The sequence below is a fragment of the Coregonus lavaretus genome (genome assembly GCF_964263955.1).
Source record: "Coregonus lavaretus genome assembly, contig: HAP1_SCAFFOLD_591, whole genome shotgun sequence".
NCBI classification, from domain to species: Eukaryota; Metazoa; Chordata; class Actinopteri; order Salmoniformes; family Salmonidae; genus Coregonus; species Coregonus lavaretus.
The window spans coordinates 215,968-231,115 of NW_028166602.1; the positions used below are offsets into that span (position 1 = coordinate 215,968).

General features: G+C 45.8%; 1 protein-coding gene across 1 annotated transcript in view; it reads left to right on the top strand.

Moving 5' to 3' along the window:
* LOC311114530 (sperm-associated antigen 17-like) overlaps positions 1 to 14,350 on the top strand; it is a gene marked incomplete at both ends in the record, with an annotated part of 39,496 nt that extends 25,146 nt beyond the window's left edge. The window contains 17 exons of the mRNA XM_084189778.1: positions 119 to 316; positions 2,335 to 2,480; positions 2,636 to 2,766; positions 2,877 to 3,010; positions 3,251 to 3,433; positions 6,264 to 6,344; positions 6,431 to 6,472; positions 6,854 to 6,902; positions 7,017 to 7,101; positions 7,968 to 8,073; positions 8,384 to 8,477; positions 8,624 to 8,728; positions 11,632 to 11,765; positions 13,176 to 13,357; positions 13,535 to 13,595; positions 13,756 to 13,873; positions 14,187 to 14,350. Of these exons, the coding sequence (XP_084045904.1) occupies positions 119 to 316; positions 2,335 to 2,480; positions 2,636 to 2,766; positions 2,877 to 3,010; positions 3,251 to 3,433; positions 6,264 to 6,344; positions 6,431 to 6,472; positions 6,854 to 6,902; positions 7,017 to 7,101; positions 7,968 to 8,073; positions 8,384 to 8,477; positions 8,624 to 8,728; positions 11,632 to 11,765; positions 13,176 to 13,357; positions 13,535 to 13,595; positions 13,756 to 13,873; positions 14,187 to 14,350 (2,013 nt within the window). The remainder of the gene's footprint in view (positions 1 to 118; positions 317 to 2,334; positions 2,481 to 2,635; positions 2,767 to 2,876; positions 3,011 to 3,250; positions 3,434 to 6,263; positions 6,345 to 6,430; positions 6,473 to 6,853; positions 6,903 to 7,016; positions 7,102 to 7,967; positions 8,074 to 8,383; positions 8,478 to 8,623; positions 8,729 to 11,631; positions 11,766 to 13,175; positions 13,358 to 13,534; positions 13,596 to 13,755; positions 13,874 to 14,186) is intronic.
* Between the last annotated feature and the right edge of the window lie 798 nt (positions 14,351 to 15,148).

Here is a 15,148-nt window from a genome sequence, read left to right on the forward strand (position 1 = left end):
ATGTAGAACGCATTGGAGGAGAAGATCCAAGCTTCTTTTCACGAGTCTACCAAATGACTGTGTTCTGAGGTGCTATATCCATTCTAGGTGACTCTCCATGTCCCTGTGTCCCCTCTAGGTGTACCCGTCCAGTGTAGGTCTGCTGTTGATCAACCAGGACGGTAGTTGTGTGTACAGGTCCGACCCTGAGCACAGCCCAACCCTGAGTCTGGCCAGCTGGAGTCCCAGAGAGCAGCCAGGCAGCTACAGGATGGACCACACCTCCACCTCAGACACACTGTGTGAGGTCACAGACCACCACGGGAACCTCTTCCAGGTGGGCCAGTTCTAAACGCGTCCCAAATGACACCCCTGTTCCCTGTACAGTGAGGGAAAAAAGTATTTGATCCCCTGCTGATTTTGTACGTTTGCCCACTGACAAAGAAATGATCAGTATATCATTTTAATGGTAGGTTTATTTGAACAGTGAGAGACAGAATAACAACAACAAAAATCCAGAAAAACGCATGTCAAAAATGTTATAAATTGATTTGCATTTTAATGAGGGAAATAAGTATTTGACCCCCTCTCAATCAGAAAGATTTCTGGCTCCCAGGTGTCTTTTATACAGGTAACGTGCTGAGATTAAGAGCACACTCTTAAAGGGAGTGCTCCTAATCTCAGTTTGTTACCTGTATAAAAGACACCTGTCCACAGAAGCAATCAATCAATCAGATTACAAACTCTCCACCATGGCCAAGACCAAAGAGCTCTCCAAGGATGTCAGGGACAAGATTGTAGACCTACACAAGGCTGGAATGGGCTACAAGACCATCGCCAAGCAGCTTGGTGAGAAGGTGACAACAGTTGGTGCGATTATTCGCAAATGGAAGAAACACAAAAGAACTGTCAATCTCCCTCGGCCTGGGGCTCCATGCAAGATCTCACCTCGTGGAGTTGCAATGATCATGACAACGGTGAGGAATCAGCCCAGAACTACACGGGAGGATCTTGTCAATGATCTCAAGGCATCTGGGACCATAGTCACCAAGAAAACAATTGGTAACACACTACTCCGTGAAGGACTGAAATCCTGCAGCGCCCGCAAGGTCCCCCTGCTTAAGAAAGCACATATACAGGGCCGTCTGAAGTTTGCCAATGAACATCTGAATGATTCAAAGGAGAACTGGGTGAAAGTGTTGTGGTCAGATGAGACCAAAATGGAGCTCTATGGCATCAGCTCAACTCGCCGTGTTTGGAGGAGGAAAAATGCTGCCTATGACCCCAAGAACACCATCCCCACCGTCAAACATGGAGGTGGAAACATTATGCTTTGGGGGTGTTTTTCTGCTAAGGGGACAGCACAACTTCACCGCATCAAAGGGACGATGGACGGGGCCATATACCGTCAAATCTTGGGTGAGAACCTCCTTCCCTCAGCCAGGGCATTGAAAATGGGTCGTGGATGCGTATTCCAGCATGACAATGACCCAAAACACACGTCTAAGGCAACAAAGGAGTGGCTCAAGAAGAGGCACATTAAGGTCCTGGAGTGGCCTAGCCAGTCTCCAGACCTTAATCCCATAGAAAATCTGTGGAGGGAGCTGAATGTTCGAGTTGCCAAACGTCAGCCTCGAAACCTTAATGACTTGGAGAAGATCTGCAAAGAGGAGTGGGACAAAATCCCTCCTGAGATGTGTGCAAACCTGGTGGCCAACTACAAGAAACGTCTGACCTCTGTGATTGCCAACAAGGGTTTTGCCACCAAGTACTAAGTCATGTTTTGCAGAGGGGTCAAATACTTATTTCCCTCATTAAAATGCAAATCAATTTATAACATTTATGACATGCGTTTTTCTGGATTTTGTTGTTGTTATTCTGTCTCTCACTGTTCAAATAAACCTACCATTAAAATTATAGACTGATCATGTCTTTGTCAGTTGGCAAACGTACAAAATCAGCAGGGGATCAAATACTTTTTTCCCTCACTGTATATAGTGCACTACTTATAGCCTGGTCCCAGATCTGTTTGTGCTGTCTTGCCATTTGGCTTGACGATGACCATAGGATTTGGCAAGACAGCACAAACAGATCTGGGACCAGGGCATAAGGCACTGACCATAATTTGTGCACTATATAAGGAATAGGGTGAGATTCCAGACAGTTTGTTTTCCCATCAGGCCAAGTGTTCAGAGGATTATTGTACGATACACTGAACTCTGCAAGCCCCGGGAATTTTCATTTTGAAAACTTGTTTGACAAAGTGGATTAGGAAACATCACTGTACGATTCATAGGGCATTTGTAGGGCATGGTGGAGTTATAGTATCAGTGTATCAAATCTTCCTGTGTGCAGGTGATGAAGGATGGCCGGACGTCAGTGGAGATCTCTAGCCCTCTGGACAGCAGAGTGGAGGAGGAAGAGATGGAGGAGGAAGGAGGGCATCCAGAAGAGAGAGAGTTGGCCAAGCATTATATTGGACGTAAAGTCCACATTCCAAGGTAGGCTTCAGTAACTCTGCTCCCCATCTGTACAGCGTAACTAGTTTTTTTATTCCAATGTCCCCCAGTTAGGCACCTTTTTACCCCTTTAGTGTTCCAGCTGGGCTGAAGCATAATGGGTACTCTCATTCTCTATATCCATAATAAACATCCAGGTTGTTCATGGCCCATGAGGATGGTTCAGGCACAGAGCTGCTGTACTCTCAGACAGTAGAGGAACGTCTGTATGAGGACTACTCTGACCCTGCTGTCGCCCTGCTTAAAGAACCCCTCCCAGACCTACAGGGTAGGATTCCATCCATTTCCAATCATGTTGGCTGTACTCTACCTCCATAGACCTGTGTTTCCTCCTTGTTGACCCATAGACACGTCTGTGGTCTCCTCCCTGTCCTGCAGGTGTGCTGGGTATAACGGTGCTGAGACCCTGTCTTCAGGACGTGTGGTCCAGATGGGTCATCCAGAAACAAAACAAGGATATCATCCCCACCAACCTCAAGTCCCGCCGCTGGGACAACTTCCCCTCAGTAGAGGTAGACAGACAGAGAAAATGAAAGAGAAAATGCACTTGAAATAGACGCGTAAAGTATTAGCAAATCATGCTAGTTTTCACGTTTACTTGAATTTAAGGTCATTTTATGCATGGTCAAAACAAACACACTTTAGTCATAGGGTGTGATGATTTTGATGCCTTCAAAATTATAATAAAATAAACCACTTTATGCCCTAAAAAAACTGTTCTTTAAACATCTACTGTACACCACCACCCCCAGAGGAAGACGCCAGGCCCTCCGTTCGGGACCACCCTGGGCCGGGGTCTGACCCTGAGAGAGAAGCCTGTTTCTGAGGCCTGCAGGCCCGTGCTGAGCTGTCCTGATACCCTGGAGGTCCGACAGCTGCTCCAGTACCAGCCGGTCAGCAGACGACTCCGCAGGACTCTGGAGTCACGCCTCAGGGTACAGCACTATAGCTCACTGCTATGTGGATTCTTTAACGCCGTCTCCATTAAAGCAGCTTTAACCCAGTGTAGAAGCAGATATAGTCCAATGTCAGGCCATAATCATAATTATTATTTGGTGGGTGCTTATATTGCTCCTATTTCACTAATGTACAAGTGTGTATTATACAGTGGCTTGCGAAAGTATTCACCCCCTTGGCATTTTTCCTGTATTGTTGCCTTACAACCTGGAATTTTTTGGGGGGTTTGTATCATTTGATTTACACAACATGCCTACCACTTTGAAGGTGCAAAATAATTTTTATTGTGAAACAAACAAGAAATAAGACAAAAAAAACAGAAAACTTGAGCGTGCATAACTATTCACCCCCCCAAAGTCAATACTTTGTAGAGCCGCCTTTTGCAGCAATTACAGCTGCAAGTCTCTTGGGGTATGTCTCTATAAGCTTGGCACATCTAGCCACTGGGATTTTTGCCCATTCTTCAAGGCAAAACTGCTCCAGCTCCTTCAAGTTGGATGGGTTCCGCTGGTGTACAGCAATCTTTAAGTCATACCACAGATTCTCAATTGGATTGAGGTCTGGGCTTTGACTAGGCCATTCCAAGACATTTAAATGTTTCCCCTTAAACCACTCAAGTGTTGCTTTAGCAGTATGCTTAGGGTCATTGTCCTGCTGGAAGGTGAACCTCCGTCCCAGTCTCAAATCTCTGGAAGACTGAAACAGGTTTCCCTCAATAATTTTCCTGTATTTAGCGCCATCCATCATTCCTTTAATTCTGACCAGTTTCCCAGTCCCTGCCGATGAAAAACATCCCCACAGCATGATGCTGCTACCACCATGCTTCACTGTGGGGATGGTGTTACATTTACATTTTAGTCATTTAGCAGACGCTCTTATCAGTGTTCTCGGGGTGATGAGAGGTGTTGGGTTTGCGCCAGACATAGCGTTTTCCTTGATGGCATAAAAGCTCAATGTTAGTCTCATCTGACCAGAGTACCTTCTTCCATATGTTTGGGGAGTCTCCCACATGCCTTTTGGCGAACACCAAACGTGTTTGCTTATTTTTTTCTTTAAGCAATGGCTTTTTTCTGGCCACTCTTCCGTAAAGCCCAGCTCTGTGGAGTGTACGGCTTAAAGTGGTCCTATGGACAGATACTCCAATCTCCGCTGTGGAGCTTTGCAGCTCCTTCAGTGTTATCTTTGGTCTCTTTGTTGCCTCTGATTAATACCCTCCTTGCCTGGTCCGTGAGTTTTGGTGGGCGGCCCTCTCTTGGAGGCTCGCATCTACTACAAGACCATGGTGCTTGCCTACGGAGCTGAGGGGAATGGCACCTCCTTACCTTCAGGCTCTGATCAGACCCTACACCCAAACGAGGGCACTACGTTCATCCACCTCTGGCCTGCTAGCTCCCCTACCTCTACGGAAGCACAGTTCCCGCTCAGCCCAGTCAAAGCTATTTGCTGCTCTGGCACCCCAATGGTGGAACAAGCTCCCCCACGACGCCAGGACAGCGGAGTCACTGACCACCTTCCGGAGACACTTGAAACCCTACCTCTTTAAGGAATACCTGGAATAGTATAAAGTAATCCTTCTACTCCCCCACCCCCCATAAAAAAAAAAAGAAATACAAAACAAGTGGTTGTCCCACTGGCTATCATAAGTTGAATGCACCAATTTGTAAGTCACTCTGGATAAGAGTGTCTGCTAAATGATGTAAATGTAAATGTTGTGGTGCCATATTCTTTCCATTTTTTAATAATGGATTTAATGGTGCTCCGTGGGATGTTAAAAGTTTCGGATATTTTTTTATAACCCAACCCTGATCTGTACTTCTCCACAACTTTGTCCCTGACCTGTTTGGAGAGCTCCTTGGTCTTCATGGTGCCGCTTGCTTGGTGGTGCCCCTTGCTTAGTGGTGTTGCAGACTCTGGGGCCTTTCAGAACAGGTGTATATATACTGAGATCATGTGACACTTAGATTGCACACAGGTGGACTTTATTTAACTAATTATGTGACTTCTGAAGGTAATTGGTTGCACCAGATCTTATTTAGGGGCTTCATAGCAAAGGGGGTGAATACATATGCACGCACCACTTTTCCGTTATTTATTTGTTAGAATTCTTTGAAACAAGTACATTTTTTTTCATGGCACTTCACAATTTGGACTATTTTGTATGTCCATTACATGAAATCCAAATAAAAATCCATTTAAATTACAGGTTGTAATGCAACAAAATAGGAAAAACGCCAAGGGAAATGAATACTTTTGCAAGGCACTGTATGCATATGTGAATTGGAAATGTGTTTTGTTGCATATCCCAACTCCCCCTGAGACACTCTCGGAGAGTAGGGTCACAGCCAGGGTCAGACATTATTAACAGCGACCCTGGAGCAGTTAGGGCTAAGTGCCTTGCTCAAGGGCACATCAACATATTTCTTTCACCTTGTCAGCTCAGGGATTCGAACCAGAGACCTTTCAGTTGCTGTCCCAATGCTCTAACTGCTAGGCTATCTTAATATAGATGTTCCATCACAACATGCATGTGTTTGGTATGTGGTGGAATCTGTATGTCAACATGCGGTCCCCCTCCTGTACCTGGTCTTGTCTCAACATGTGGTCCCCCTCCTGTACCTGGTCTTGTCTCAACATGTGGTCCCCCTCCTGTACCTGGTCTTGTCTCAACATGTGGTCCCCCTCCTGTACCTGGTCTTGTCTCATCATGTGGTCCCCCTCCTGTACCTGGTCTTGTCTCAACATGTGGTCCCCCTCCTGTACCTGGTCTTGTCTCAACATGTGGTCCTCCTCCTGTACCTGGTCTTGTAGGAGTACATGGAGCAGGTTGTCCAGAGAGAGAACCTGTCAGAGAAGATGCAGTTGAAGGACCCTCGTACTGAGGAGGAGAAGGTCCACGCTGCTGACCTGCTCAAACCGGTCCTGGTGAGTAAGTACACGATCACACACACACACACACACGTACTGAGGAGGAGAAGGTCCACGCTACTGACCTGCTCAAATATGTCAGTATTACTCAGGTACTGTAGTATTAAGTTACTCAGGTGCTGTAGTATGAAGTTACTCAGGTGCTGAAGTATGAAGTTACTCGGGTGCTGTAGTGTACTGTTACTCGGGTAATGTAGTATTCTGTTACTCAGGTGCTCTAGTATTCTGTTACTCAGGTGCTGAAGTATTCTGTTACTCAGGTGCTGTAGTATTATGTTACTCAGGTGCTGTAGTATTATGTTACTCAGGTGCTGTAGTATTCTGTTACTCAGGTGTTGTAGTATTCTGTTACTCAGGTGCTGTAATATTCTGTTACTCAGGTGCTGTAGTATTATGTTACTCAGGTGCTGTAGTATTCTGTTACTCAGGTGCTGTAGTATTCTGTGACACCATGTGCATTTCTTCTTCCTCAGTCACTTCCAGAGTCAGAGCACCCCACTATAGAGAACAGAATCTTCCCCGGTGAGTCCTTCATTTTGGCTTGGAGATTATTTCCTAGCTGTAGCAATGAATTGGAGTAAGGGAAAAGGAATGGTGAGTTGAATAGGGAGTGTGTTTGTGTTTGTTCCACCCCAGTGGATGTAGCCACCATGTACACCCAGGCACTGATGACTCCAGCCCTGCAGACTGAGGCCTCTCTCTCAGAGAAAGACACAGACAGGTGGGTCAGAACTAGCCTGGTCCTAGATCAGTATCATGTGGTCCTCTGTAGCTCAATTGGTAGAGCATGGTGCTTGTAACGCCAGGGTAGTGGGTTCGATCCCCGGGACCACCCATACGTAAAAATGTATGCACACATGACTGTAAGTCGCTTTGGATAAAAGCGTCTGCTAAATGGCATATTATTATTATTATTATTATTATTATTATAACTACATCTGTATCATAACTAACCTGATCCTAGATCTGTATCATAACTAACCTGATCCTAGATCTGAATCATAACTAACCTGATCCTAGATCTGTATCATAACGAGATCTGTATCATAACTAGCCTGGTCCTAGATCATTATCATAACTAGCCTGATCCTAGACATGTTTCATAACTAGATCTGTATCATAACTAGATCTGCATCATAACTAGCCTGCTCCTAGATCTGTATCCTAACTACATCTGTATCATAACTAGCCTGCTCCTAGATCTGTATCATAACTAGATCTGTATCATAACTAGCCTGCTCCTAGATCTGTATCATAACTAGATCTGTATCCTAACTAACCTGATCTTAGATCTGTAGGTCATCTTTCTCACGAGTCTCTTATTAGTTGCTATCTTATCTTATCCCTGTACTAATGGGCTTAGTTAAGCTGTGAACAGAAACATCTCCAGCTTTTGAACCTTTTCCATTATCTTATCATCATATTACAATCTGCTGTTTTACAGCTTCAGTGAAGAGGCACAGGAAACTATGTGGAAGAGCAGGATAGAGCAACACAGGTAACTAACTAACTGCTCTGTATCGTAGAGCTGACATAGTTGACATTCCCATCTTTTCCAAGGAATATTTATGTTGCTGTACTGTTCAGACAGGAGCTGGACCAGGAGAAGATGTACAGAGAGGCTCTAAGGAACAGAATCATTCCTCCGTATTTCCACTCAGAGAAAGGAGCAGGTTTTGAGTACTCAGAGGAGGTGACAGAGCTTTCTCATCAATTGATTGTATTCAGCACAGCTACGTAATGCCTGTTAACAGTTCCATTAGATTCATTAATACGCTTCGATTGTCCCACAGCCCAGCCAGTCAATTTATAAACTTCATCTCCCCTGGAAAAGAGTGTCTAGACAATATTTCCCCATGCTACTAGCCTAGCATTTGGTTTGGTACAGAGGGGGTTAATATAAGCTTCACTGTGTACCTCTCCGACTTGTGCAACATATTGTAGATTGTATTCAGCTCAGCTACTGTACGTGTATAAAACAACTATCTGTGTTTTCCTGTCAGGTCCCTGATATGAGATCTCTGTCTCAGGACCTTCCTCCGTTCCCCAAGACTCCCAACTCCCAGAACTACCTCAAGGATGCCCCACGAGAGACAGGTTAAAACTAGGCTACATTTATAACAATACTAATGATATTGATTATACAGTATTGAAGCATCTTTTAAAGCATTGTGTAATTTTATCCTTCATTAAGAAAGTGACCCTGTTTTGCATGTTATTTGTTTTTGTGTGTGTTCTTGAAGCAGCCCAGCGACCTCTGAACCCCACGCCCTCTCACGCAGCAGGAAGTGATGCGCTGCCTGTCAGGAGACCCACCAACCCCACCCCTCAAACTGCAGGTCTGCTCAGTACACGTCTTAGACTTGGGTTAGTGTTAGAGTTAGGGTAAGAGTGGCGACAGCTAGTCTTACTGGGGTCCGAGACATAACGAAAAAGACATTACAGACAAAATACTTTACAATTTACATAAATTTAAAAACATTAACATGTAGTGTGTGTGTGTGTGTGTGCATCTATCAGTTCCACATACATGTTAGTACATACACACAACAAGTAGGTCACATGGGGGAGAGGCATGGTGCCGTGAGGTGTTGCTATATTTGTTTTTTGAAACCAGGTTTGCTGTTCCTTGCTCTATATACAGAGGGGGAAAGTATTTAGTCAGCCACCAATTGTGCAAGTTCTCCCACTTAAAAAGATGAGAGAGGCCTGTAATTTTCATCATAGGTACACGTCAACTATGACAGACAAATTGAGAAAAGAAAATCCAGAAAATCACATTGTAGGATTTTTTATGAATTTATTTGCAAATTATGGTGGAAAATAAGTATTTGGTCACCTACAAACAAGCAAGATTTCTGGCTCTCACAGACCTGTAACTTCTTCTTTAAGAGGCTCCTCTGTCCTCCACTCGTTACCTGTATTAATGGCACCTGTTTGAACTTGTTATCAGTATAAAAGACACCTGTCCACAACCTCAAACAGTCACACTCCAAACTCCACTATGGCCAAGACCAAAGAGCTGTCAAAGGACACCAGAAACAAAATTGTAGACCTGCACCAGGCTGGGAAGACTGAATCTGCAATAGGTAAGCAGCTTGGTTTGAAGAAATCAACTGTGGGAGCAATTATTAGGAAATGGAAGACATACAAGACAACTGATAATCTCCCTCGATCTGGGGCTCCACGCAAGATCTCACCCCGTGGGGTCAAAATGATCACAAGAACGGTGAGCAAAAATCCCAGAACCACACGGGGGGACCTAGTGAATGACCTGCAGAGAGCTGGGACCAAAGTAACAAAGCCTACCATCAGTAACACACTACGCCGCCAGGGACTCAAATCCTGCAGTGCCAGACGTGTCCCCCTGCTTAAGCCAGTACATGTCCAGGCCCGTCTGAAGTTTGCTAGAGTGCATTTGGATGATCCAGAAGAGGATTGGGAGAATGTCATATGGTCAGATGGAACCAAAATATAACTTTTTGGTAAAAACTCAACTCGTTGTGTTTGGAGGACAAAGAATGCTGAGTTGCATCCAAAGAACACCATACCTACTGTGAAGCATGGGGGTGGAAACATCATGCTTTGGGGCTGTTTTTCTGCAAAGGGACCAGGACGACTGATCCGTGTAAAGGAAAGAATGAATGGGGCCATGTATCGTGAGATTTTGAGTGAAAACCTCCTTCCATCAGCAAGTGCATTGAAGATGAAACGTGGCTGGGCCTTTCAGCATGACAATGATCCCAAACACACCGCCCGGGCAACGAAGGAGTGGCTTCGTAAGAAGCATTTCAAGGTCCTGGAGTGGCCTAGCCAGTCTCCAGATCTCAACCCCATAGAAAATCTTTGGAGGGAGTTGAAAGTCGGTGTTGCCCAGCGACAGCCCCAAAACATCACTGCTCTAGAGGAGATCTGCATGGAGGAATGGGCCAAAATACCAGCAACAGTGTGTGAAAACCTTGTGAAGACTTACAGAAAACGTTTGACCTGTGTCATTGCCAACAAAGGGTATATAACAAAGGATTGAGAAACTTTTGTTATTGACCAAATACTTATTTTCCACCATAATTTGCAAATAAATTCATAAAAAATCCTACAATGTGATTTTCTGGAAAAAAATTCTCAATTTGTCTGTCATAGTTGACGTGTACCTATGATGAAAATTACAGGCCTCTCTCATCTTTTTAAGTGGGAGAACTTGCACAATTGGTGGCTGACTAAATACTTTTTTTACCCACTGTAAGATGGAAGGAAGTTCCATGCACTCATGGCTCTGTATAATACTGTACTTGAATTAAAATTAGAGGAGAACAGATAATGATCAAATATGTTTATGAAAAATATTAGAAAAATGCGAATACATTTCCGGGCAGACTACCAAGTTTTCTTTCCTCACGTGTTTCGCTCTGTGGTTGCCAGGCGAGCTCGCTCATTCCACCCACACTGCTAATAAGCCAGGCAGGTACAGAACTGACTGATTAGGCGCCACCAAACATCACATCGATAGCTAAACTGCCGGGCAAATGTAGATTCAACCCTGCCTTTTGTGCATATGGAAAATATCTAGGATATTTTATTTCAACTCATGAAACATGGGACCAACACTTTACATGTTGCGTTTTATATTTTTGTTTAATGTAATTTACCCACCTTTTTACCACTACATCACTGGACCCAACCAACCCCCACTGTGTAAGGTGCAAAAGCATGTGTCAGACTTTGACATTGTGAGCCTGGGTGAATCAGCAGCCCTGAAGAGACACATGAAGGGGGAGGAGAAACACCGCTGCATCCTGCGCTGACGCCCGTTCTACATGATGGGACTTTTTCTCTGCAACAAACTCCAGAGCCCTCTGATTACAATGAAGAGCAAGACATGCCGCTCTGTTCTGGTCCAGCTGCAGCTTAACCAGTTAAACTCTGAGTGGTTGTTTTGGGCCCTGTACAAGGCCCGGTGAGTTGGGGGGGGATCATCTTCAGAAAATAGAAAGTTACATATCATTTGAAAGCTACAGGACTTGTCTTTTTGGAAATAGAACTCAAATCTTACTGCTGGCGATGTCATAAGAATCTCCCCACCGCCCATAAAGGCCACAAACACTAATTCACACACACACACTGTGACGTACATACACACAGACAAACACTCACTCACATACTCACGCGCACATGTTCACACACTGGTGTTCATCACCCACCCAGTGAGAGGTACATATGTCGATTGAGGACAGCTCTCATGGTATCTCTACAGTGGAGCAGCAGCATGGTGGTGGGATGGAGCCTGGCAGAACCCAGGTGGACGTGGCAGGGAACCCACGCAGACACAGAGTCAAGCTGCCAGCCTCCATCCTCTGCTCCAAACCCTTCAGCGTGCCCAACCAGCAGGTACCACACACACACACACACACACACACACACACACACACACACACACACTGTGACGTACATACATACACACACACAAACACTCACTCACACACAGACTCACACACACACACACACTGTGACGTACATACATACACACACACACAAACATTCACTCGCATACTCACGCGCACAGGTGCACACACTAGTGTTCATCACCCACCCAGTGAGAGGTGCATATGTCGATTGAGGAAATGTTTCTGACTGTAGGTGTGAATGTTGTGAATTGAGTGTGGGCTGGGGGACATATGTGTGGGCTGTGGGACATATCGGGTGTAGGCTGGGGGACATATGGGGTGTGGGCTGGGGGACATATGGGGTGTGGGCTGGGGGACATATGGGGTGTGGGCTGGGGGACATATGGGGTGTGGGCTGGGGGACATATGGGGTGTGGGCTGGGGGACATATGGGGTGTGGGCTGGGGGACATATGTGTGGGCTGGGGGACATATGGGGTGTAGGCTGGGGGACATATGTGTGGGCTGGGGGGACATATGTGGTGTGGGCTGGGGGACATATGGGGTGTGGGCTGGGGGACATATGTGTGGGCTGGGGGACATATGTGTAGGCTGGAGGGACATATGGGGTGTGGGCTGGGGGACAAATGGGGTGTGGGCTGGGGGACATATGTGTGGGCTGGGGGACATATGGGGTGTGGGCTGGGGGACATGTGTGGGCTGGGGGGACATATGTGTGGGCTGGGGGACATATGGGGTGTGGGCTGGGGGACATATGTGTGGGCTGGGGGGACATATGTGTGGGCTGGGGGACATATGGGGTGTGGGCTGGGGGACATATGGGGTGTGGGCTGGGGGACATTTGGGGTGTGGGCTGGGGGACATATGTGTGGGTTGGGGGACATATGTGTAGGCTGGAGGGACATATGGGGTGTGGGCTGGGGGACAAATGGGGTGTGGGCTGGGGGACATATGGGAAGTGTGCTTCATAGTATGTATGTGTGTGACTGACTGAGGCCTAGATGTCATCTGTATCATGGAAGATCTGCGCTACAGCGCGTTTTACATTTTAAGGCAATGTTCCTGCGTTCACGGTAAACGCTGCATATGGCAGCTCAATAGGAAATTACCTTTACATTTCAGTGGCACTATAACGCGGATCTTCCACGATACAGATTTAATCTAGCTCTGTGTCTTCTGGATGCCACAATACTGTGTTATCCTGCTGAGCTCAAGACTAGGCAGTAGCCCAGGGAACTAACACAAGTCTTCATGTCCAGGTCAAGGTTGATACACTGAACCACGTCTGTTAACAGTAATGTATCTGTCCTGTCAGTTCTTGTTCCATAACACATAGCTTACTGAGCTAGAGCCTGGCCATTACCATGGGGAGCTAACACAAGTCTGGCTCTCAGTTCCTGTGTGTAGAGGAGCCGGTGAGGAGGAAGGTGAAGACGGTGTCTGTGACGGGGGGGCAGCAGCTCGCCCCGCGGGGGTTTGAGCTCCTCCCAGCAGAGGTCCAGTTTGGGACCCTAAAGGAGGGCTGCACCTACAGCGTCCCCGTGCTCATGAAGAACGTGGGCTTCCACACCTGCAGGTCAGGCCAGATACCTACATAGTTAGAAATAGATCCATGAAAATTAGTATGGCTGTTTGTTTGTATAGACATTTCTGTCAAAAATGGTGGAGTGAAAATGAGAAGGTTCAAGGTCTTGGTTGTCGTCAGTGTGTGTTCTGGAAAGTTCAGTGAGTGTTCTGTGTTGTGGTACTTTAGATTCAGCGTGAAACAGCCTTCCCCTGGTACTGGAATCAGAGTCATCTACACCCCTGGACCTGTAAGTTCTACTGAGCAGAGTGATAGTTACTGTAGTCAGCTTTATTCAATATACAAACTGAACATTTCCAATTGTTTTCTTTGAGGATGTTCTAGATTCATGAATTTCATTCCACTTCACTTCCTGATATGACTAAATTGACCTCTGACCCCTGTTGCAGGTGGCTGCTGGGATGAAGACAGAGCTTCAGGTGGAGCTGTATGCCATGGCTATAGGTCTGGAGGAGCCTGCAGAGGGAGAGGTCTACGTCTCACACCACATCCACATCAAGACTGAGAGTGAGATCCTCTACCTGCCTGTCTCAGCTAATATCCTTCTCAAATGGCTTTTAGCCCCACTTTATTTGGATAGTCCCCTACAGATAACTTCCTAGGGTTAGCAATATGTACTATAGAGTTGGTAGCCTTAGTGATGTTTTCATTGTGCAGTGAGAGATCTTCCCTTATTGTACAACAGTACACTAGTGGTGTACAGTATGGTTATAGAATAGCTCAAGTGAGGACATTATTGGTTTTTACAGAGTTAATGGCAAAGGTCAAAGGTTCTCTCAGTGAAAGCAGCGATGGTCTCTGTTGTCCCCTCCTTAACGAGTGGTCTCACCCATCCTCCCTGAGCGTCTGTATGACAGCAGGACCAAGGATCATACCAACTGGCTCCAGACAGGGGTGTCCAAGGTCCGCCTCATCTCCTCCACCCCCTCAGTCAGACGTGGAGTGGTCCTCCCTCACAGACCTCTTCTCTCCACCACCGGTTAGTGATTTACAGTATATGAACACTGGAACTAATCACACTCTAGAATGCCCTTCAAGCCAATCAGAAACGAGTGTTCAACAATGCCATGGTATAAGAACACTGGAACTAATCTCTTACAGATGCAAAGGGCTGTTAAGGGATGTACAGGTCATTCGGAAAGTATTTAGACCCCTTCCCTTTTTCCACATTTTGTTACATTACAGCCTTGTTCTAAAATGGATTAAATTGTTTTTTTTCTTCATCAATCTACACACAATACCCCATAATGACAAAGCAAAAACAGGTTTTTCGAAATTTCTGCAAATGTATTAAAAATAAAAAACGGAAAAATCACATTTACATTTACATTTTTTTCATTTAGTAGACGCTCTTATCCAGAGCGACTTACAGTTAGTGAGTGCATAATTATTATTTTTTTATACTGGCCCCCCGTGGGAATCGAACCCACAACCCTGGCATTGCAAACGCCATGCTCTACCAACTGAGCTATTCAGACCCTTTACTCAGTACTTTATTGAAACACCTTTAGCAGAGATTACAGCCTTGAGTCTTCTTGGGTATGACACTACAAGCTTGGCACACCTGTATTTGGGGAGTTTCTCCCATTCTTCTCTGCAGATCCTCTCAAGCTCTGTCAGGTTGGATGGGGAGCGTCGCTGCACAGCTATTTTCAGGTCTCTCCAGAGATGTTCTATCGGGTTCAAGTCCGGGCTCTGGCTGGGCCACTCAAGGACATTCAGAGACTTGTCCCGAAGCCCCTTCTGCGTTGTCTTGGCTGTGTTCTTAGGGTCGTTGTCCTG